Here is a 25,751-nt window from a genome sequence, read left to right as displayed (position 1 = left end):
TGTTTTAGAAAAGACAGCTTTAAAAATATTGCATCGAATTTGATAAAATATTCACAGCAGATGCATCCTAAGTTGTAGTTTACGAAAATATTTTTCTTAATTTCACAAAACTTACAGAATTTTCGCATATAACTAAAACTGGGATTGTCAATAGTAGTACTGCTCCCTCGCTTCTCGCTTGAGAATGCGTTGCGGCACCAACTTTGAAGGCCCATATCTTTTGATCACCAGCAAATCGGTGCCCACATTCTACATTGATTTTCCAGTGCATTATTCGCACATTTTGCTCCCAATAGTTTCCAAAAACTGGGAGAGTAGTGGATTTTAACTCTACAGACTCTGACGTAGGCCACATAAAAAATATGTGGAATGTTTCAAATTTCAACCTTTTTGAAACATCAAATGTGAGCACGTTTAAGTACAGTTCCTGATAGTCATCAAATTCGCATACAATTTTCGTTGAGCCCAAATAATATAAGTTCCTTACAACTTGACTTAAGTTCCTGTACAACTTGACTTAAGTCCGCTGCTCCTGCCGCTGGTGTTTGTTATTTTGTATTCTATTCCGATCGAGAATAGCGGATGTCAAATAAGAGAATGCGTCGTAAGTTTGTCTTTTGGTCAAGTTTGCCAATTCACCATCGGAAATGACGGGAATAAGGAAAGTTTTCGGAATATCTAAGTTCTACACGACTCTAAATAAGTCAGTCTTAGAGCATTTGTATGCCTACGTAGCATCCCTGTGAAGATGATTTCTTCGTTCATATAGCGGCTCACAATCAATCACGCAAATTGCACTTACTTTTAGGTATTAAATTACTCATTTTAGGTCGATTTGATTAACTGGTTTAAAAAAATATAATTTTTTTCAACATTCAGCATAGATAAAATGCATCGTATTAAGTAAATAACATGGCAATTCTATTATCAAATTTCAACAATAAAATTTAAACGAAATTATAAATCTTTCCAACAAAAGTTACACGAAAAATGACTTGCACGTTGACTTTGAATATTTTTTACGATTCAAGAAACCTTTACTCAATTGAGAACATATAAGTTTTGTCTTCCTGACTCCAAGAACTAGTCTGCGTCGTGAAGAACCCAAACATTTGATTTGAAGTTACACACTGAAATTCATTTGCTGTTGCTAGCTACCAAATTTCAGTATGAAGTGTATGAAAAAATTCAAGTTAATATTTGCTCAGTAGAGCAAGCACAAGCCAAAACACGACATTAAACGTTTGCGTTTTGATCGGGTATATAGTTTGATTGATTGAATCATTAAAAATTTTAAAAAATTTGGGAATCCCGGGAACCCGGGATCCATTATATTTTTAATCCCGGGATCCGCGAATCCTGGGAAAAGGTATGTCCTGGGGAAGCGTCCCCGGGATTACAAACCCTATCCATGATTGGACAGTTATCAATTTTCAGATAACTTTTTGTCATTTTCATGAATGAGGATGAGAATGAGATTTTTGAAAAGTGAGCTATCTTAGATAATTATTTTTAAATTTTTTAACTCTTTTTCTTTAATATCTTTTAACGGTGTATATTTTGCGAAAAAAACGCATTTTAAAAGCTGGTCTGAGTAACGTAGAATAGTTCAGTTCAGGGAATTATAGTTGTTGTGCGATATAAGGTGGAGAAAAGAGGTTTCGATAAGAATCCTTCCTTTTGACAAAATATAATTTCTTTTTCAAATGAAACTGTCCAGAGGATTGGCAGTAGGGCCTCTTGTTGAAATTCTGATTGTGCCGCAGGAGGAACGAGGTTCCGATAAGACTTCTTTCTCTTGACAAAATAAGTCCCTCTTAGAATGAACCTGGCCAGGCAGGAGCGTTTCATGTAATCTCTTCCGGGAATTGTAATTGGGCAATATTGATAGGATGAAAAAAGGCTCGTTATAGTAGAGCAGTAAGCTTGAAACAGAAAAACGAAACCTCACACACAAGCACGGATATAAATGATAAGCATGTCACTTACTTTAATAGTGATACTGCCAATAATATACAATGCGGAGTATCGAAGGCTTTTGAGTAATGTTACAATACAGCAAATGTCTCTAGTTGCAGTTTATTCAGTAAAAAAGTGGAAAAATAATACAAAATGATGAACGAAAATAATGTTAAAAACGATAAATTTCAAACATTTTAAACATATATAAACTTTACGAACTTATTTCATTTTTTTTCAATTGACTATGTTTTCAGTTAAATTTAGTAAAGCGAGTAATGTACGGAGATTTACGAGGATGCAAAAAAAGAATTGTAATAATACAAGGTAGTATGTGTGGTTGACGTAGCTATAACATGGCATGCTTGCTTTTTCTAAGAACCATTATTTTAAGAGTATCAAACTTTTTTTTTATACAGGATAACAATTTGAGATGGCTTAAAAGCCGTACACAAGCTAGCCGTACGTTTTAGCAGTCAAATGTTTCGAAAACATTTGGACAACATCAAAGTATTTTATACCATCAGCTGTCCACGTAAAATAACTCTTCGATACCCAGGATCGTAAATCTGATGACTATCGAGACCGTACACAACCGTACGTGCCAGTCGCCGAGATACCAAAAAAGCACTAAACTTTCATGGTGTTTTATACATCTATTACAAAATTATTATATGTAAGAGTAAATGCACTGGGAGTTTATTTTAGTCTAATGATTTCGAACGCAATGTCCCAGATGGTCTCGCGGTACGATGCTAGCCTAACAAGCCAGTCGTCGTAGGTTCGAGTCTCTTTTCGGGACAGACTGTTAGTGTCAGTAGCCCCGCCATTGTCTTGTCTTGTACACTGAACAGTCGGCTGCGAAGTCTGTGTGTAAATAAACAGAAGGTCAAGTTCCGAATTGGAATGTAGCACCAAGGTTTTGCTCTGCTTTGCTTTGATTTCAAACGCAACTAGGGAAAAAGTCTTTTTCGAAGATAAAATTGATTACAAAGAGACTGCGAACAATTATAAAGAATGAAAAGCTGTCAAATTCGACTAAACTGCGAGTATGATATATTTTTGAAATTGAGTTTTGATAAGTTTTGAGCGAAGAAACATCGTGAGAAGATGTTCCAAAAGCTCCTGACCTATTTTTATTTTGAATACGTACTTTATTTTGAGGCCCCGGGTCCCCACAATCGCAAATCCGGCTCTGAATATTAATATACTGAACATGGATACGTCTTATTTTTCATAAACAGTTAAAAGTAAGCATCAAAAGGTTGGAAGCATCCGTGAAAGTTGCGCCCCGCCTTTCCGTTCCCAGGCTCTGGGTCGCATTAGTGATCTGGCAGAATACATCGACTACCATTTTATCACTTCTCACAAGTGCCATCGACTTTCGCCTTGACCAGGGAACCTGTGGTGGATGTGCCGATTCTGTTCGATTCGTGTCTATACCCATTATCTCTTCATTACACAATTGCTCGTAAAGTGTTAACACTCTCTTCGCGCGCGAGCAGCATCGCCTTTTGTGTGGAAGAGCGGTTAATTACCATAATTTTGTGTCATAAATCCCATGACCGTAGCTAGCCACTTCTCCCGCATCTGCCTTCAGCCAATGAACGCAGCTATAGAAAAATTACTGCTAGAGTCTTATCGAAGTTTGGTAATCACCAGGCAACCGTACAGCGACATGAGTGACGTTCTCCGGATGGCAGGAATTCCACACGGAGGTTTGAAGATTTCGATGTCGAATGCAGAGTGTCATTGCTGGCAGTTGTGCGACACAAAGAGATTGTTGGGCATCTTTCTATCAATGGAAACATAAATTCTAAGCCAATGTCAACCGCTTATCTGGTGGTAGTAATTTGTTGGACATATCGCATTGGTGACACGTTTCTCGAACGTCACCGGGACAGCGAATTAGCCTGCTTGTGCCGTGCCCGATCGGTGGAAAATGAAGACATTCCATCTACGAACAAATGGCACTCGAGAACGAGTGGTCGTGCGGGATTTCGGTACGAAACTCCTGATGTCATTGGAATGAACGGACGATTGGCCACGCTGTTGTCGGTCAGAGGATTAGTCAACCGGACTGAGCGAAGCAGCCTGCGAAAGGGATTTTCTTTGGGCATCTGTTGCGACTCGCGGCAGAAAATCGGTGTTATGATCGGCGATTGATTTGTCAGATCTCAGATTTCGGCCCGTGATAGCGAGTTGGTTAGTACGAATTGAATGGCTAATTGCGGGCCAAAGTGGACGGTATCAGAGAGAGAGAGGGCCGCTTGACGTGAACCGTTAAATGTGGATTGTCATCGCGCAGCGAAAGACATTCTCTAATCCACATGACAGAGAAATTGTCCGCTTAGCAGAAATTAACATAATCAATGCACAAAGGCCAATTTCAAACTATGACTGCCGAAAAAGTGTTGAATTTCTAGAAGATGCGAAAAATAAGGTTCTGTTTATTCAATGTTTGAAGACATTTGCCATAGAAGACTACAAAACCTCGCTCAAGTCAGCATTTTTTAATTAGCGCTGTCCATCACTTTCAACTAGTAACCCTTTTTTTGTTTTGTTTTTATTTCAGATATAACCTTGGAGACGATCGCAAAAAGTAACAATCCACATCGTAAAGCAGGCAACCATGCATCACAAACTGGAACCGATGGCGAGTCTTACGTTTGGACAGATGCCCATCATGGGTCTGGCCGATCCAAACAACAACAACAACAGTAGCAACAGCAGCAGTAGTAGAAGCAGCATAACCAGTAACAGCGGGAGTGATGAGATTACTAAAAAGGATGAAAAATATTCACTTAGACAGCGACAATCCCGTCGTTCCGTACCGGCTTCGGTGACAACCAAGCAGGAAAAGAAATCCGCACCCAAGGAAAAACCCAAACAAAAAGCGGCTCCGTTAAGTAAGTACCGCAGGAAAACGGCCAACGCTAGGGAGCGTACCCGCATGAGGGAGATAAATAGTGCATTCGAAAACCTGAGAAAAGCCGTTCCGATTGTGGTTGCCGGAGCCAGTGGAAATAGTTCCCCGGTCAGTTCTCCTGGGCAGACCGGCAGTACTCCGTGTGAGAAGCTTACCAAAATAACTACCCTTCGGTTGGCGATGAAGTACATTCGGATATTAAACGACATACTAAATAACACCGACAGCAGCCTTCTGATGGATAACAACAACGACATGGATATGATAAACCACAATGAGATTGAACGGGAAGTTATGCTTAAAGGAGCCTTACTTAACGAATCCATATTCCATCCGGCAAGCCCTCTAACTGTGAAAAGGCCACCGAAAAACTCTTCTAGCAAGGCTAGTCCGGCTGTAGCAAATGCTAAACGGAAAGCGAAAAAAACCAGCAAATCATCAGCCTCCCGCCGCAAGGGTTCTTCCACCCGTTCCAAGCAAGCTAACAACAAGACGGGTGATGTTGAATCAAGCCTAGAAACCCGAGAAGAGCTTATCGATCTGGGAATGATGCTGGATTCGGATAACGATTCACTGAACCTGTCGGAACCCTGCCTTAGCCCGTTACAATCCAACACCGGACTGAAGCAGACCTTCAATAGCTGCAACACAACCACCACTCCAAACGAGCTGGAGTTTGGACTGTTCCTCGAGTCGGACGCCGATTCGCTGCAGCTATCGGAACCTTGTCTGAGTCCGCTTAGTCATCTAGACTCGTTGAATCCCTTCAACGACCTGCTCCATACCGGATTCAACGAACAGGCTGCTTTGGAGCTGTACTTATAACAGTGCTTCAATCCCTCGTCGCTTAGGTAGTGAACAATTCCTTTGTATATGTAAGTTCTTCCCGGGGCCGGCGCTCTCTTCGCGTAGTTGTGTACGAGTGGCATCCTAGCCATTGTTCATTTCATTCTTTTAGAATTTTAGAAAACTAATGTCGTGTGTCAAACTCTTCCTTAGTGTTTACGATATCCCGCTCACGTACACAATTGGGCAGAACCTAAACTTTAAACAACTTCAAACAACTTATTTTGAATAAGCATTAGGAGCGCTCGTTGTTTTATGAAAATGAAAATGCCACTTTATTTCAAAAACGCATTAAATCGTTGGGCGGGTAACTCATGTTTTATTTCGCTAGTTTTCCGTCGGTCTTGTTCCGCCATTGTTCTTCACCGACGCCGGAGAGGCGACTTCACCCAGGATCCCCTTCCCCCCCGCCGGATAACTCCTTATACCGAAGCAAGCTGTTTCTGCGTTCGGCATGGATCCTTATCGAGCCATTTCTTCAATTCACCTTTTACCTTCTTCAAAGCACCGAAACCAATCCCGACATTTTGTTTTACTTAGAGCTGCATTTTCATAAACTTTTTTCAACTCTCGAAGCCCTTCAATAAAACGAGAAATCCACAAATGACGAATATTTGTCATAAAAAGATTTTTATTGTTTAAAAGCACTTTGGAAGTGATTGTTGTTTAGTAATGGCAGCACGAGTGTTGGTTGGATCCATGTATTGCATATCTGCAGCCATAAAATCTATTTATTTTGTTTGTGCATCTCCCTATAAAACTCACATTTACATTGACTTTCTTGGAAAATTACTGGATTGCAGTCAATTTTTTCTTAGATTTAATGAAGCTGCTATTGTACATCCCAAAGATCCCAGTTCTGTTACACTTTTTTTTAGAAATTTTTTCATGATCTCAAATACGGACATTCTTTCTTTGTGAGCATACCACTTTTTTCTTTTTAAGGAATACGAATGTCCAGTTTGGTAGAGCATGGCTATGGTATTTCGGAGTTATGAAGTAAAAAATCCTGGGCATTAAATTATTGCCTCATTGCATTCAAGTTCTTTCATCATTCTCGGAATATATCGGATCGTATTATATTGCATAATCTCCCAGATTGTCTCGAGGAACGATGCTGGCCTTACAAACCAGTCGTTGTAGGTTCGAGTTTCGGCTCGGGAGAGACTGTTAGTGTCAGTAGGATCGTAGAGCTAGCCCCGCAATTGTCCTGTACACTAAACAGTTGGCTGCGAAGTCTGTGTATAACAAACAGAAAGTCAAGTTCTAAATCGGGATGTAGCATCAAAGCTTTGGTTTTTGCTTTGCTTTGCTTTTTATTATATTGCATACGTGCGTCGTTACATTCATGGAGGAATGAAAAACACGTTGACATGAGCGATTTGCATGCAAGTTCACGGCTACTTACTCCTCAAGATTGTATGCAATTCGTTACGATGCGTTTTTACCAAACATGAACATGCCATTTGAAGACTGTTCAGAAAATTATAAATACACTTTTTGGAGCTTTTTGATCATCATATTCTGAAGTATGCTTAAAAATAATTTGTTTTCATTCCAATTTTACTTTAATTTGTATTATTTTGGGCAGAGTACGTTAGTTCTCTAACCTCTTCTACCACTCACAAGCTTCCGCACAATGCTTTCTCCGACCATTTCCATCTCTTTCCGTTGGTTTTATATGTATATACTACATTTTTGCTGGTTTTGTACGTTTCCTTAGCTTCGCCTTCATCAAAGCCCATAAAGTTTCGATTGGGTGAGCTCCAGGGCAGTTTGGTGGATTTATCTCCTTGTTCGGCTTGTTGGATTTAAACCACTCCTTAGAGGAGTAACCGGAAGCGATATCGAGCCGGATGATTGTACGATAATTTTGCTTTTTAATTTTTTCGCAAATACTCTTTCACGAAGATTCTGCCAGATGACAGAGATAATTAAATCACGAGACGTTTTTCGATATTCGCAAATGGCTTGCCACACCATAACCTTCTTAGCGATATTTTCGGTTCAGTAGACCCATACTTTTCTTGGCACGCATAACGTTAGTCGATGAGGTACCTAGTTTTTTCGCCATAACTCGTACTGATGCTTAAGGGTGCCGCTTTTAGTAATCTCTTATCTTTCTGACTGTTGTAAGGTCTGGAGGCCCGAGTTTTCTATTACGTCTCGGGGCATCTGAAAGTGTATATTCTTCACCATACTTCCGTTATACAGTTTGAACTGCTCCGACGCTTACACCTTCTTCTTTCGCTGATTTTCTCAAAATACCACTCACGGTGCCCCATTTGTGCACAATTTGTGTTCTTTAACCGGGAGAAAGGCCACGCATTTTCAACCATTCGCGCAAAACGTTAGAAAAAATTACAACATCTGTTTCATTTGGATGTAAACAATAGGACGCAGCCAAAATGTGGATGAATACTGTGAATTGTCAAAACAGAAACATTTCATTTCGAATTCTTTCGAATTTACTTGGAAATGACGACCGCTTTTGGAAAATTCACTGGCCGAGTTCAACTTGTTCGTCGTTGAGTTTAACCACTCGCTGCAAACGATCGGGGAAGGTATCGCACAAGGTCCATAGGTGCTGTCGTCAGTTATCGCTTCAAGATTTCCGCACCTTCATATTTGTTGCGCAGCCTTCAGCCTCCAATATACTCCAGACGGTGAAGTCCATAGGATTCAGGTCCTGTGAACTCGCTGACAACTTCGAGCTCGAAATGACCCCTGGAAAATGTTCCGTAAACCAGACTTGGGTTTCCTTCGCTTTGCGTGCCGACGCTGAGTTTTGTTGGAAAACCTAATTCCTAGTACCAAAACGACTATGTGCCCAGGGTTTGACGACGTTTTGTTAAACTAGTTCTCGATATTTATTTTGTCTGGTCTTCACTCCTTCAGAGACAAAAATCAGCGGAGTCTAGTCAACATAAGTGACCATCACCGATACTTGTTTCTATACTGTTTGCCGGTATTACAGCAACAAAAATCTGTCGTTCTGCCTATTCACGAACTGTTGAACGGTGAAAAATTTCTTGTCGGTAAACATGATATTCTCCAATCTTCCGTCCGCGGCTCTCGTTACCAGCGCCCTCGCTTTTTACCTGTTTTTATTTTTGCTTCACCGAAAGGTTTTGAAGCTTCTGGATCTTGTAGAGCTTGGTCTGCAGTTTATCTTTCAGGCTCTGACGGAGACGTCGATCCGATCCACCGGTAGACGTTGAAATCCACCGGTAATTTAGTGGCTGTGCGTTGAGGATTTCGCTTAAAACGATTTTTGACGATCTTCACAAAAGCAGGCAGGTCATTCCTTCTCAAAGAATCTCTAGCGTGTGGGAGAATACTCGTGACACTTTTCAAATGGACCCAAGATACGATGGAAGGTTCTCTCCTCTCTCACTCTGAATAATTCATTACAGCGTCATTATTAAAGTTTTCAACGAAATCTTGCTAGGTATAATTCGAAAGATAATAATATTGCTAAGCTTACTATGCAAAGAGTATCATAACAAATGATAAAATAATCAACTTGTTGATCTGAGAGATAGCACACAAGACTACTTAAGTCCATTTAAAAGGTTACGCGAGTATATCTTTCACTGCGAAAACAACTACTCTTACACTGGTGGGCAAAGCGTCGCACTTACTTGAAGAGAGTAGCGAATCGTGTGTATCTGAGTTGCTTGCAAAAAACACTGCGGTGTAATTTGAAATATACTTCCAGAGACATTGTAAACTGGTGTGGTCTTTCTCACACGAAAGTGCATTACGCTCAATAACTATATATTATTCATTTAGTTGAAAATTCTAGTTGTCGACTGGCGACAATTGATTCTACTTTCATGCCGCACGTTATACCATACGTCGCAAATAGTTCGCTGTATAGCGCATCTGATGTGCTATACAGTGCACTACTTCCCACGTAAGGATATTTAAAGTAGTAGCGAAAAGTCACGCGCAACGAAAGTCGCGATTTCGATTTAGTGCTGCGACGTTAATACCTCACTGAGCTCACTGCAGTACTTTTACTATGTGGCAGACACAGCACAAAGCAAAAAACTGCTACACGCAACGCTCATATTGGACAAGAAGTAAGCGAAATTAACAAAATGTACATGGTCGGTTTTTGAAATTTGACATGACCATTTTCGCTGCCACCCCAACATACATACACTAACAGCTAAGACGGCATCCATAAATTACGTAACGCTAATGGGGGAGAGGAGGGTATCCTTGAGCGTTACTGTTTGTTACATAGGGGAGGGGTGAGGTAAGTTTAGCGTTACGTAACAAAAAAAAAACTCCGGAGAGACTTTCCAAAAGCGAGCATTTTTATTAAGCAAATTCTTCTACAGCGTTACGTTATTTTTATGGGGGTGTTGGCGTTGGCGTTACGTTTCCTTACATATGGGAGGTGGAGGTCCAAAAATTGGATTTTTTGCGTTACGTAATTTATGGATGTCGCCCAAGACGCAATGTTAATAAAGCTACGAGAAACCGTCCAATGCAGTTTTGAGTGCAACGTGAAAATGGGTATTAAAGTTATGTAGCAGTTCAATGGCAGGACCCTGTATAATTTATCCACTGTGGGCAGATATATCAGAATCTGCCAATAATCGTCATGCATTCTGTATAGTACAGAAGACACATTTATTGCAAAAAATATATATCTTGTAGTTATTGCTGATGTAATATAAGACAAATGTAAAGAAAAATTTTGATCAATGAACATTGATTTTTCAACTCGTTTTTTCTTTTCAATTTAAAAAAAAATATTTTCAAAATTTAGATTTTTTTTCAATTTTTAAAATTATTTTTAGTAAGATATTTAAATTTTTCAAAACTATTTATTAAATTTTTTAATATTTTTTGCCTTTCTCCTAGAAAGGTATAGCAATCACTGGAAAAACCGAAGGTATAAAAGTGGTCCCAATGGCCGAATGTCATATACCACTCGACTTTTTTCGACGAACTGAGCATTTTCTGTATGTATGTATGTATGTGTGTATGTGTGTATGTGTGTGTATGTGTGTATGTGCAACTTTTTTTTCTCACTCACTTTTCTCAGAGATGGCTAGACCGATTTTCATAAAATTAATTGCAAATGAAAGGTCTAGTTGCGCCATAGGTTGCTATTGAATTTCATTGTAATCGGATTTTTAGTTTAGAGGTTATGTATCAAAATGTAAAAATCACGAAACATCAATATCTCAGAAACCACACAACCGATTTCAATAAAGCTGGTTTAAAATGATTGGGCTGTCCCCAGAACCCTTAACTTTTGAATTTCGTTATGATTGAACATATGGTATAAAAGTTATGTAAAGAAAAGTTATCCTGAGGTTGTTTAAACTCACCCGTTTTTCTCAGTGATGGCTGAACCGATTTTCACAAAATTAGTGTCAAATGAAAGGTTTAGTTGCCCCATAGATTGCTATTGAATTTCATTGCAATCGGATTGTAACTGTGTCCGTTGTTCATAAAAATGTGAAATCAGATAATGAAAGTAAACATATTGACTTTCTCCTAACGATCACTGGCTAATTAAAAGGTAGAAAAATGATAGAAATGATTGGCCGAATGTCATATACTACTCAACTCAGTTCGACGAATCGAGCATTATCTGTATATATGCATGTATAGGTGTATATGTTTGTGTGTGGGTGTGTACGTGTGTATGTGCACCTTTCTTTCGCACTCACTTTTCTCAGAGATGGTCTGACCGATTCTTTCTATCTTGGTGTCAAATGAAGGGTCTATTTGCCGCTTAGGTTGCTATTGAATTTCATTGTAATCAAACTTTTAGTTTTGGCGCTGCGTCTGAATGTGAAAAACGCTCTTATATCTCAGAAGCTATGAACATAGTTGAATTCAAATAAATGGGCTTTCAAACCCTTAAACAATGAATTTCATAATGTTTAAACATGTGGTTTGAAAGTTATAGAAAGAAACGAAACCCCCAGACTGTTTTAAACTATAGCTACGATCAAAATATGTGGCCTCAACATCATTTAAATTTGATATTGTACTATTTCAATGTTTTCGGCCTTGCTCGGGATTGAAGTTGGAATTAAAAGTCATTTCTATCATTTCACTTTTTGCCTTTCTCCTAGAAAGGTATAGCAATCACTGCAAAAACTAAAGGTATAAAAGTGCTCAAAAGGGCCGAATGTCGTATACCACTCGACTAGGTTCGACGAGCTGTGCGTTTTCTGCATGTGTGTGTGTAACGCTCTCCCAATCTCACTCGATTTTTTTAGAGATGGCTGAATCGATTTCAATGAAATCAATTGCAAATGAAAGGTCTAGTTGCCCTATAAGACCCTATTGAATTTTATTGTAATCTGATGTCTAGTTTAGAGGTTATGTATCAAAATGTAAAAATCACGAAACATCAATATCCCAGAAACTACACAACCGATTTGAACAAAATTGGTTTCAAATGAACGGGCTACCTACAAATTTTCAACTTTTGAATTTTATGGAGATTGAACATATGATTCAGAAGTTACAGAAAGAAACGTGTTTTGGAGACTGTTTAATCTCACTCATGTTTCTCAGAGATGGCTGGACCGATTTTCATAAAATCAGTGTCATATGGAAAGTCTTGTTGCCCCATAAGACCCTAATGATTTTTTTTTGCGAACGGATTATTACTTTTCCTGTTATGCTTAGAAATGTGAAATACAATTATGAAAAGAAACATATTCTGTAACTACTTGGGCCCACTCACTTTTCTCAGAGATGGTTGACCCGATTTCCACAGAATTAGTATAAAATGAAAGGTCTAGCTGCCTCACAACACCCTATTGAATTTTGCTGTAATCGGAATGTAACTTCGTCTGTAATGTATCGAAATGTGAAAATCACTAAACTTCATTATCTTAGAAACTACACAACAGATTTGAACAATATTGATATCGAATAAACGGGATAGTTAAGGGTTAACTGATAAATTATTATTGAACACGTGGTTTCAAAGTTTGGCTCCCCCATACGTTCCCTTTTCATTTGATTGTAATCAAACTTAAGCAACCGTTATGTTTTAATTTGTAAAACAACGAAAGTCTATTATCTCAAGTATTACACGACTTATTTGAACATAACTAGTGTCATACAAACGAGTCATCTCTCAAACTTACAAATAACAAACTTCATAAAAATTTGATATACTTTCCAAAAGTTTTGTAAAGAAAAGTAATTCAAAGACTATTCAACACTATAGCTGCTTTGATCGATATATATGGCCTCAACATGATTTAAATGTGGTATCGTACTATTTGAACGTTCCCGGTATCGCTCGTGATTAGATTGTTCGAAATTAAGAGTCATTTCTTATATTTCGCTATTTCTGAAGCACTAACATTACGTCAAATTTCATATTTTATACTTTAATTACAACATCAATATTTTAGAACCCAAAGAGTGAATATACTTTTTTGGATTTAAGCATTCATGTAAATCTATTTTTGCAAATAATAAGTTTGATTGAGAAAGGCTGAGTCTGACCACTAGGTGGATTAATTTAGGTTTTAATTTATAAATTAATCAGGGAACTTCCACGTTGCACGAAACTAACTATTTATAACTTCTCTCCTTCGGAAGATTTATACACTTCAAAATTTCCTTATGGGTTGCTATGCCTTGTCGGACTGCCCCCTTCCTTTCCATCGAGCGTTACGTATTTTATGGATGTTTTCTTACGACATATTAGCTCTATATAAGTCATATTTGAAATAAAAAAAAATACTACAATATATAATCAAATAACATATAATCGAGTCTATATGAAATCGAGTCAGATCTGTACCACATTTTGCGATTTTGTGTGAGTTTAATAATATATTTGAATTTATTTTGAATAAGTCATTTTCAAATTTACCACTATAACTCGTTTTTGTGTTCCAAGCGAAGCAGGGGTTCCTGGGGATGAAACGCACCACATAGCGAAAGCTGAGTTTATTCTTGTTAAAGCTGAGAGATAAAATCAATGTTACATACGGACCAAAATATGTAAACCGTTGTTTATTCGTTCAAACTTTCATCAGATGCTAAAACATTATAGAAAATGCATAACGCGCATTCTTCTAAGTGAGTGTGATAATTTGGAGTTACACCAAACAAGGTAAAATACACTCTTGCTGGGGTAAAATGCTCCGCAACAAAGGGGCAAGGAGCACCGTCTAAATGAGGTAAAATGCACCCCATGAGCTTTTTCAAACTCAGAAAATGAGTTCAACTGTATACATCATACTAAATTAAAATCACACAGTATTTTTTCATGCTAGAGTCATTGTTTTGCTGTTTCGGTTGGGGTTTAGCCATTGCCCTTCTTCAGACAGCGGATCTGGTTATTATCTAAAATAAGTAATCTAAGTAAAAAACTCTTCATAATTTATATACAAACTTTTCGTTCGAAAATAAAAGGAACGGTGAGTTTTTCATATCTACAGCAAACGCGGGCAAGAAATCAAAAAATTGCAAAAACATTGAATTTTACGTTTCTGTGTTGTACTCGATGTTATATCTCATAGCACATTCCTTCGGTTATTCTACTTTTTCTGAAAATTTAAAATGGATCCTATTAATTTGGGATGCACTCGAAAATAAAATTGATTGTATCTTAATAAGGAGATAAAAGCAGTGTTTTATTTTCAAAAGATTATGCATGTAATGGTCAAGTTTCTTTTTCAGTTGTCTTGAATCGAGTGCCAAGTAAAGATCTCAGTTAAAAAAGGATTTTTGTTTCTGAGCTAGTGAAAAAGTGAGGTTAGGTTTTTCATGAAATGATATTAAACACTACATAAAATCAATTGCGGTATTCGTATTTTTGTCTACATCTAAAAGTTTGAAAGTTAGCTTTCTAATTCTAAGCAAATCATCTCGAGAGCGCCGGCCAGGTTTATCCGGTTTAGTTTGAACGTTCGTTTCTGGCATGCAGCATTATCGCAAACCCGTGATAGAAAAGTGTCAATCCTACTAAATGATAGAGTACCCCGTTTAAGCTACACTAAGACAGAATACACACTTTGATCCTGTTATTTATTCTCAACGTGTCATATTAGCTAAGTTGTGTCGACATGTGCCGACCGTAAGTCCTAACACTTGTTATAGGTTAGTGAGCTCTATAAGAACATAAGCACAAAAACACACAGCCAGTCGTTGGAAAAGAATTACTTTTTCCATACTAGTAAAAGGAAAGTAGATTATAGCAATGATATTCTTATCACCGATAACGAAAAATTTTGTAGTTTGCTGCTGTAAATGTGAGCTCCGATGATGTGTTGAAATACTGAAACAAGCAAAATCCTCTAACATGTAATAATTCTTCTTTTGTTGTTCACCATCTATCGACACTCGCTACCTTGCGACGAATGACGGAATAATATAATTGATTCTATTCACACAACACACATCCACGGGCCCGCACCTGGTTCGCAGTGGGCAAAACTGCGAGCTTCCTTCATTTGCATACTAAGCATTCCCATTCCCGGGACTGTCATACGCTGGCCAAAATGTCAACCCTAAAGTGCTCTCAATTCTTTTGTTTTTCACACCGCATGACATTTCGCTATCGAAATGTTCCGATCGTAAAGCAAGCCACGCGCAGGCCAGAGTGCACCGTCGTAGCCAAGCTTACCTCGCCTATTAGGACAATTCAATTGTGTGGATTTTTTCCCATCGCTGACGACGGTAGCCAACCGCAAGGCAGTTTGTTCCAATTGCTGAGCACGAACTGCTACCGTAGGCTACCGCGTACCGTCCGACAAATACGGTAGTGCAATTGCGCAATCCCCACGGACGCCATCGTCGCTACCACCTCCACCTCCAACACGCATGATCCGCCAGTACCGCCACGCCAGTAATGATGAAGAATTGTGGCCACCCCCACGTGGTCGCCCTTTCGGCGCAGACGGCCGAGCGATGAAACGCGCAAGCGATCTCCCACCTTTAATAATAACGAAATGTTTAGAGCTGGTGGCACCGTCGGGGTGCAAGCAGTTAGTAGACAACATCACGTTATTACGTACCCCACCGCCGCCCGGTCGGGCCGTGTCGTGTTCATGGGCGGGGTTTTCACCAACCAGCGAATCTGGGACTCATCTAATGTGGAACGGTTGGAAACAAAAATAAACGATGCAGGAAAAGCGACAGCGGCGCTACTGATGATGTAGGGTGAACTCTTGGCTCGAGGGATTCTTCTTTAGATTGAATCGGAGCCATATTTTTTACGAATAGAAGTAACTAGGAAGTGTAATTAATTTCATAATTAGGTTTTCCTCTGCAGTGACGGAAACCGTTTCACGATTGGGCTATTTTTCACATTTAGATTTAAACTCAACAAAAATGCTCTTATGATAATGCTGAGAAGATTTCATAGATATATTTTAATTGTTGGCCTATGACTTATGAGCATAGAATGACAAATGTTAGTCTAGCTGAATTTTCGATTCTTACACACCCACTAAATTTCACTAAATTCTGACAAACCATTTGGTTGAGTTGACACGAAATCCTTTTACTCATAACTTTCTAATATTATTTTTTCGGCACTTTTTGATGTAGTGTTATTTCTTGTATTTCGAAAGTATCTTGATAATCTAATACACTTTGAGGATTTAGACATAACTTTCTGTCCACTCAAATTATGACTGAGGAGGACATACAAAGTAGAACATTTCAAAGTTACATCAGCGGACCTGTTTCATCTACTTACTTCGCGACGCGCTGCTTGTATCGAACCGAACATTTACAGCTCCAGCTAACGGCAGTAGCTACTGCCGCAGCGGTGGTCGATCAGCGTAAAACACACCCATCACATCGTGAGCCCACTTCACTCAGCAGCAAATAATAATAATGCAATCAATGGCAGACACTCGCCGACAGGCTGGGCGCCACCGTCAATTTCTTCAATCATGGCCATAAATCCTTACAGCAAAAAAAGTTATACCTCATAGTCGTAAAGGTCTAAACGTGTTGTTGTAGTTTGTAAAATGAAATCTAACTGACACAGTGTAGTAAAACTGAAAAGTCCGGTCCATCAGCCTACACGCAGCATCTCCCCTAGAATAGGACGAAAAGAGCAATCGGACCAGCATACAGAATAGTACTTAGGGCCAGAGAAAAAAAAACATAGTTTAGTGAAATAATCACCGCGTGAGGAGAACAAAGTAAAAACCATAACATGAAACGCAATAAAAATTCGAATATAAATAGTGAAACAAGCGAATATGTAACCAAGTAAACGTTAGCAATGTAAATACTAGTAACTGTTATTATTGTCGCTATTTATTTTCCGCTTGAAGGCGGCTTACATCCTTTTTCGTGCATTCGTACATTGAAAGAAGCATTGTAGTTTTCCCAGCAGTACGTTGTCGTCTCGATGGTTCGTTGGTTTCTTTGCCGTACGCAGAGACCCTCAATCTCGTCAAACTGGCCAAGCACTGCTAGTAGCACCATTGATGCGACGATAGATAAACCGAGGTTCAGAGTTGTGTTTTGAGAACGATCAAAATTTGCATAAAACAATCGTATAATTCTGTTAACTACTTATCCGCTAGGGATGATCAATACATCGTCCAACTTTCTTCCTCCCTTTCGAATCCATCATATTTTGTACATCTCAAACCACCACCAAGAGCCCAACTCGTCAGCTACGGAACCCAGCTCCGGGTTGCGTGCGTCTAAACTGAAGAACCACACTGACTGGGCTTTTTTCTATTAAATGTAGAAACATGTACAAAATGCTGCAACTTCCATGCACAAAACATTCCACCTAGGCTAGCGCTAGAAGTAGGCAACCGATTGACTAGATGTAATGGCCAATTAAACCTATAATGCTTATGTTTAGATTATTATTATTCGCGAATAGGCCGACAATGTTTAATACTTCCCAATGAGCATGTAAATGTCTAGTTATTGGATTGTGTGCAGAAGCAAACAAGTTGTAATTTTAGCTTAATTGAGTAGATATTCAAATTTGCCGTACTGGTGCAAGATGCGAAGCCATGTAGTATTTCCAATTTGCCATAATGTAAGCAGTGTAGATTTTCTTATGATATATCCGTGAAGTCGTTAATGACGTTAATCGAATAAATGTTTTATGTTTTATTGTGAAGTTGGAAGTGGTAGTTGGACTGAGTTGAGTATACATATCACAATTCCATGACTTCGTGTTCCACGTTCAGGTAAGTCTGACTGATGTTATTTAGAAACTGTGAGGTTGGTTTCTACGATTAATGATTTTCGGCGTTATTTTGATTTAATGACGTTTTCACACCCCTAACGTAAAGACTATGTCCAATAGGTTGATTTTTATCAACAACGAGACTAAATTAGGCTTTTGACTCAGTTGAATAACAATACTCCAAATGCATGGCCACGAAGAGAGTCGCGAAAAAGTATGCGTCTTGCGCTTTAAAAAGACCAAACATCCTAAACGCGTTGATCAAAGTCTGAAGCAGATCATCAAAAGAAACTTTTCAACAAATTATACTGAAATTTATAATATCTATTTTGAAGTGCCTTGTTGTAGTTGCTACATTATGGTGTACAGATGTTCTAAAGGTAACTTTATGATATTTGATTGTCTTGAATTTTGTTTATTCATAAATTCTCGTTAGGTTTGTCCTTCAAGCATAGGCCGGTTCACGATTGTTCAACAGACCACGTCTTTAGAACCCGTAGCGGTTCCAACCAAAACTGAATCAGAAGCCTGGGCATCAGCGGCTAATGCAACTCACTATTTTATTGAGCTATTATTCAAAAGTCATCGAAACTTTCCGTAATGGTTAGATTATCGCAGGGTTACCCCCGACTGCAAAATTTCACATACCAAATTTTCATGTGCCGGAGTTCTGTAAATGATCACATGAAGGCCTTGTGGAATATTCAGAACAAACAGCCGAAATTTTTCAGAAGCACTTAGACAATATCTGGCAAATTAAAGAAATGCAAGAAAACTATTTGAACCTCAAACCTAAAATATATGCTGCTGTTTCAGTATACAAAAGTAGTCACATTTTAACGTTCACTTGCTGTCTCAGGTATTTCAGCTTCTGTCATTATGTTTGAGCTATTACTAATAAATGCTTTTGAATGTAATGATCTAGTTGCGTAAATAATGTTTTTAACTACAAGCTACATATCTGAAAGGACGAACTATTTACCACCTTAATTATAATGGAGAGATAGGAAGACAGAGAGAGAGAGAGAGAAAGAAAGAGAGAGAAAGAGAGGGAGAGAGAGAGGGAGTGGGAGAAAGAGAAAGAGAGGGAGAGAGAGAATGAGAGGGAGAGAGAGAGGGAGAGGGAGAGAGATAAGCGATGATGAAAACCGCCAATATGGCAACTTGGTTTCACATGTCAGAGGTGACAGATCTTTTCTCAAAGCGCAATGTTGACTAACTTTTTCATTCGACTCGTATAACTGATTTGACGGGGGAAGTCCTGGCGAATAGTAAAGTGCATCACAAAACCCGGGAAGGTTTTAAATTTGATATTTAGGATTAATTTTATATACTTTCACAATAATTGATCATTAAGTTGTTGACCATACAAAAGGATTGTTAGCCATCAGTTAAAAATCACTGTGATAAAGCAACTTTAAAGCATTCTCAAAAAATGGAAATAAAAATATCCTTTATTGTACCTGATTGCAATACCTCTCAATGTGTTACCTTTCTTGTTCGTTTGGCTCGGATTTTGACATGTTCGTTTGGCTCACAACATTCCCTTCGCATATCGCTCCCTGCTAACTATAAATAACGATTTTGAAATGCAATAATACAAATACACGCCAACCTTGATGATGAAGAATCTTCAAATTGTTTTATCACCATGGCAACTTCTACGCACACCAAATAACGGTTAAGCGTATTGGTTTCAGTATTGAGCCGACAAAGATGAAGAATAAACATATTCGGGTGTTTTTGGTTTCATTTTAAGCTGAATTTACTTCATCGACATCTTTATTTTTGACAGCCAAAATCACCCGTCACTACGTCTTACCACAAACTTCCAATATTTGTGCTATATACGGAAAAACATTTTTTTATGAGTTCAGCGTTAGACGTGGTCAACTGACAAAAATCTATGAGAAATATAATGAAATTCGTCAAACCAACCGCTTACAATAACTATCACAGAAAGGAACTTTGACCGCAGCAAAAATTGACCGAAATCAACTGGAAATAAAGCAGAAATCTGATCAGAATTTATTGTGTTAGAACTAATGCAAGTTAATAAACTTTGGCTTGAAATCACGCCGATATGCACAGTGGTCCAGTAAGGCAAAAAGTGGAAGTTAATTACATAGCACTTTTCACCTTCATCCTAGCTTAATAGTATCTTTGGAACAATTGTTTGTATGAATTACCCGCATATTCGTAATTTTTAAAACATTTCGAAGAGTTTACTATACTAAAAATAAAAAAACTAACTTTTTTGTGTCAAGAGATAGAGGTATATTCAGAAAAGTTGTAGAAGATTCAAAAATATAAAACTTTGTTGAATAAATGGAAATTCTATTTTCATCCGGTACAGAGTTATAAAGTATATTATGTGGAACTTACTGAAAATTGAGTTTTTTGTTCTAAACTTCTGTTAGTTGCATTTTACACGAAAGTGTAATTCAGAAGAATTGTTAGGGTACATAAAACACACATTTTTGCCAAAGATTATAAATTTCTAGGACTTTTCCTTACGAAGTTATATCATATTTCAGCTAGTATTTAAAAGTGGTAGTTAAAATCTATTTTATATTGAGTGAAAAAGTCTAAGGAATCGATTAGTAGGTGTCTGATCCACGTAAAATGTCAGCAACATGTCAATTTTGCCCTAATTCCCCTACAATACTAAAGTAGGTTTAACTCGATGTTAGATCAACTTATTTGAAATCTGTTTAAGGGGTAATATCTACCAAATGTTTAAAAGACAAGGCTTTTTTCATGAATTTTTCTAAAGGGCATTTGGAATGTAAGGTACATAAATAATATATCGTTGGATTGAGCACTCTTGGAGAATATAAAAAAAATTATAGCTATTTTTTTTACAAAATGGCGGCTGTGCAGCGATTGCCGTAAACCGTTTTTTTTTTAAGTTCTTCCGCGGCGAGCAGTAGAAGTCGTGCCCAACTCCACCTTTAACCAAAACAAATTTTTTTTTTCATTATCTACATAAGTATCGCTAGTGAAGTACACATGATTATATTTTCAGAATTCTTCTTCGCCAAATGGCAACGGTTTGAAGAAAAAAATTCATTTTCGACAAAAAAAATCTACTTTAATTGTTTATAACTTTTGTTGTTGTTAATCAATCGCTAAAATCGTGTGTACTTCACTAGATAATCTAATGAAGAAACTATAGTCAAAATTTCAAGTCAATCGGATGTAAACTTTTTCAGTTCTACTGATCGCCGATTTTGAAAACATGGTTTTGTGAAAAACGCGTTAAAAGTTTCAAAATGCTATAAATCTTAAGAATCGCAACAATAAAGCCCTCATAATTTTTTAACTTTCAGTCAGCTACCCTTATGCCGTAAAGTTGTCCTTTCTGGGCTTTATCTTCCTCTTTTTTCTTTTTTTTATCTGATCTAAGGCTGCGGTTGGCGTCCGATCCCACGCAAAACTCAAAATTGTCACTCATATTTACAGGGCCGGATTTACGATTGTGGGGGCCCGGGGCCCAGTTATAGTGGGGGGCCCAAAATAAAACAAAACTGTTTTTTATCGTACGAGTTAAAAGCATTTATTTGCTATTGAAAAATTACCAAAAATTTGTTAGAATTTTTTCTTAAGCTCTATTTAGAGCTCCAAGCGAAGTGAAAATCTCATACAACATATTCATTTTTTCACGCTCGTGAAAAATGCAACCTGCAAAAAATTTCACTTCGCTTGGAACTGTAAACAAATTCGATCCAGCGAAATCGATGGTTGTGGATCTCATCTTTTTCACTTGGGTTTATTTCTTTCACGCATGAAAGCGCTAGTGAAAAAAGGAGCAGCAAGCGAAAACTTGCGTGCGTTTCTATTCTGTCAGTTGCAGCCAATTTTCACTTCGCTCGGAGTGTAAACTCGTGAGTTTCACTTCACTTAAACTGTAAACTGCAGGGTGGTGAAATACCTGCGTGTTCCACAAACGGGTTGTCACGACAGATTTCGCAAGCGAAAATTTACGCTTTTTCACTTGTCAAATTTTTCACTTCGCTTGGAACTGTAAACTATGCTTTACGAGTTTTTTTGCAGAAAACTTATTAATTAAATAATCAACATTCAACTTCTTCAGTATACTCGTACTCGAAACTTAATAATGCTAAGTTTGACTGCCTTCCATTCTTCACAGTCGCACGCAACCTATTTTTAATAAGTTTCATCTTCAAGTTTTTTCTTGATACCTGAAAAAAAAAACTACCGCAATTTGAAAAAAAATGCGATCCACAGGCAAAAATATGCACACAATTTGAGAAAGACGGCGCAAATATAAGACGACTCTGACAATAATAGAAATTAGGAAAAAACTACACACATCTGCAGGTCAATAAAATCTGCACACGAGCTCAGAAAATCTGCATTTTGAAAAGCACATCTGGTATCCCTGATTCGGACAAGTAAGCAAAAGCAATGCATTAAAAAAACTTGTGGGTTATTTTCTTTCTTTGCTTTACCTCCCATGCGCGCTAAAGCTCTAGAGTTAAAGTTTGGCCGACTGTCACTGAAATGTTTCAATCAAACAGTCAACAGTTTTTTCATCATAGTTTTAACATTGCTGATGTTCGATTGGAACGAGTTTTGACAGTTCGATTGGCGCTTTTAGTGACAGTCGGCTAAACTTTAACTCTAGGCGTTTAATGCGCGCTGGTTCGATTCAAATGGTGTGTTAATGTGTGTCATTCCAAGAGAATCCAAGGTGAACTCTTATGGATGTAGTTGTGATATTGGCGCTCGCGAAAAAATAACACTGAAGGAAAGTGTCAGATTGAAATGGTCTGTTCAAATTTTCTTACTGTAAATCGAACTTTTGATTAAATCTCATTTTTAAAGAGAAAAATCTTTTTGTCGATTTGTGGGGGCCCTAAAAATGTGGGGGCCCGGGCCCCCTGGGCCCCCCCATAAATCCGGCTCTGCATATTTAAGTACTTTTGAGTAAAACTCACAGTTAAAAAGTATCAAAAAACTCAAAAGAACGTGCACAACGAGAACGGCTGATCGACTAAGCAAATGGAATTTGTGAGTAAACACGTGTTGTAGAGACGCTGTAACGGTCGAAACTTGATGCTGTGACTTCTATACTACAAATTTGAAACACGATATCGATCATAGGTAACTTTTACTAGTTTACAAAGCCTCGAAATTAAAAACAAGAACAAGCATCGCCAAATTAAACGAAAAATGTGATTTTGGAGCACGAAAGTTGATCGGTAAAAATCGATTTAAACGAATTTTGAATCAGTACTTGTGATGCTGGCCTAACAAGCCAGTCGTCGTAGGTTCGAGTCTCGGCTCGGGAGAGACTGTTAGTGTCAGTAGGATCGTAGCGCTAGCCCCGCAATTGTCCTGTACACTCAACAGTTGGCTGCGAAGTCTGTGTATAAATAAACAGAAGGTCGAGTTCCGATACGGAATGTAGCACCAAGGCTTTGCTTTGCTTTTTTTTACTTGGGCGATGTAGATTTTGATTCTAGGATAGTTTTAGCATGATTTAAGCCAATAAAAAAATGACAAAAAAATTTTTTTTTGGTAGATATTACCCCTTAATGTAATATCAAGAGTGTAAACGTTACTCGAAGATACGATAACAATCTGTCTTTCCATGATCCTTTCCCTTTTGCGGGCATGGGGTTGCATTTTTGGCCAGGACCGTTCAAAATATAAAAATCTCGTTTCAGCTATGAGACAGAATCATCGCGTCTTCGATAAAGATAAATGCGATCCCCTCTTTACAAAACGGGGAGGATCACGTATAGACAAATTATTATTGTAACTCTCTCTTATCTCTTACACTCTTGATATTATATTACACAGATTTCAAATAAGGTAATCTAACGTCGAGATAAACCTATTTTAGTATTGTAGGGGAGTTGGGGTAAAATTGACATGTTGCTAACATTTTACGTGAATCAGACACCTACCAACCGATTCTTGATTCATATATACTCGATATCATTTCGCTTTGTGAAATATACTAAAACCATACCAAAACCATTTTCATAGAATCACCGTTGTTATCTCAGTTTTTGTCCGATACAAGATCTATTTTTTTAAAATATAGGTAAGAAAATGCTGATATGTGGACAAACTCTTAGAATTTTAATATTTGGCTTTAAAACAAAATGGCGTCAAAAAACATCGAAAATTTCCGATTTCTCAAAAATTCAAAATGGCGCCACTGTTGCCTCTTAAGGTGAAACGTGTACAAACTCGGGGAAATTTGTTTTTGCTTAAAAATACATAAAAAAATTATGCATAGAAACCAAGGCAGAAGAAATAGTAAATCTTTGTTGCACTGTGTAATAGTAACTTTTTTGTGTTAAGAGATAGAGCAATAGTTTATTTGGAAAAGTTTTATAACGTGCAAAAATATACAACTTTGCCGAGCAAATCAAATTCCTATCTTCATTGGGTACAGAGCTACAGAGTATATTATTCAAAAATTACTTAAAAGTCAGTTTTTTATGCTTAACTTTTGTTAGTTACAGTTCACAAGAAAACATTTTTAAAGCAGTATTTTAGCATAAAAAAAAACACACGTTTTTGCTGAAGACTTCCATCGGCTTTTACGATAGGTAATCGATCAACAACCTTGGTCCGAAACTAAATTTGCACGACGGTAGGTGCGAACGTTGATGATTTCGGAGAAGAACTTTCCGCCGATTAGAGCGTGGTCAATCCGTGATTCCACGATTCCACGATTCCACATTTTAAGTTCGACTATGTTTATGGCTCATTATATCCATAGTACAAATATTGGCAGGTTGGCAAATGGCTGGACACGTGTAACTTGAGACCCCAATGTGGCCGTTCACCTCTGTCCAGCAACTCCTATCCCAACCTCCACGTGGTGCCGACCGGAATACGAGTAACCTTAGCGGATATCGGGTAACCAACCCCGGTGGAAACTATGGTCGTATGCTGACTGGGAAGGGGGTCGTACGCGGCTGTATCACCAAAGGGGCGGCGTACAACAGCGTCTGACCCGGAGCGGGCGGCTGAATTATGGAATGCTGTATCCCGCCAGCTACACCTAAGATGGCAGCCCCATCAGCAGGATGTGGGTATCGCGACCCTGGTAAGGTAGCATACCGAAACCTTTCGTCAACCACGAAAAACGAATTTAGAAATACGGAACGGATTAATCGGCAAAGACCTAGGCTACGAACACGGAAAAAGATTAAGGTAAACGATTGGAAATTGGGTACTTGGAACGTACGATCTCTCAATGAACCGGCGCGGGCTGGCTTGCTTGCTCGAGAACTACAGCGGCAGGGAGTCGAAATCGCAACGATTCAGGAGGTTCGATGGCCAAATTCCGGAGAAAGGTGATTTCGTGCAGTGGACCCTATTGCACGCACTTCTTTCAAGTACCACATCTACTACAGTGGCGGCAAAGCAGCGGAACAGGGCGTCGGTTTCGTAGTGCTGGGAAATCAGAAAACAAGAGTCATCCGGTGGAGGCCCGTAGATGACCGTATATGCGTGTTGAAGATTAAGGGCAAATTCTTCAACTACAGTTTAATCAACACCTACGCACCGACAAACGACAAATCCGATGAAGTCAAAGAAGAGTTCTATGACAAGCTTGAGCGAATCTATGACGAGTGCCCAAAAAACGACGTAAAAGTCGTCATCGGAGACGCAAACGCACAGGTTGGGAGGGAGGAATTCTTCCGTCCGGTCATTGGAAGGCATAGCCTTCACTCGTCAACCAATGAAAACGGCCTGAGGCTGATAAACTTTGCCGCGGCCAGAGGAATGGCCATATGTAGCTCCTATTTCCCACGTTTGAATATTCGGAAACACACCTGG

General features: G+C 38.5%; 1 protein-coding gene across 7 annotated transcripts in view; it reads left to right on the top strand.

Annotated features, from left to right (window-relative positions):
- LOC129727880 (helix-loop-helix protein delilah) overlaps nucleotides 1-25,751 on the top strand; it is a 216,927-nt gene that overhangs the window by 98,330 nt on the left and 92,846 nt on the right. For 6 of the 7 annotated variants that reach the window (XM_055686135.1, XM_055686130.1, XM_055686132.1 and 3 more), the window contains one exon: nucleotides 4,535-17,849. In XM_055686135.1, coding sequence (XP_055542110.1) covers nucleotides 4,592-5,713 — 1,122 coding nt within the window. In that variant the 5' untranslated portion in view covers nucleotides 4,535-4,591 and the 3' untranslated portion in view covers nucleotides 5,714-17,849. Of the gene's footprint in view, nucleotides 1-4,534; nucleotides 17,850-25,751 lie in introns of those variants that run through there. The other variant, XM_055686131.1, reaches the window with a different exon arrangement.

Source organism: Wyeomyia smithii, chromosome 3 (assembly GCF_029784165.1).
Source record: "Wyeomyia smithii strain HCP4-BCI-WySm-NY-G18 chromosome 3, ASM2978416v1, whole genome shotgun sequence".
Lineage (NCBI taxonomy): Eukaryota > Metazoa > Arthropoda > Insecta > Diptera > Culicidae > Wyeomyia > Wyeomyia smithii.
The sequence above is the reverse complement of the archived record's forward strand: the minus strand, read 5'-3'. Positions and strand labels throughout refer to the sequence as shown.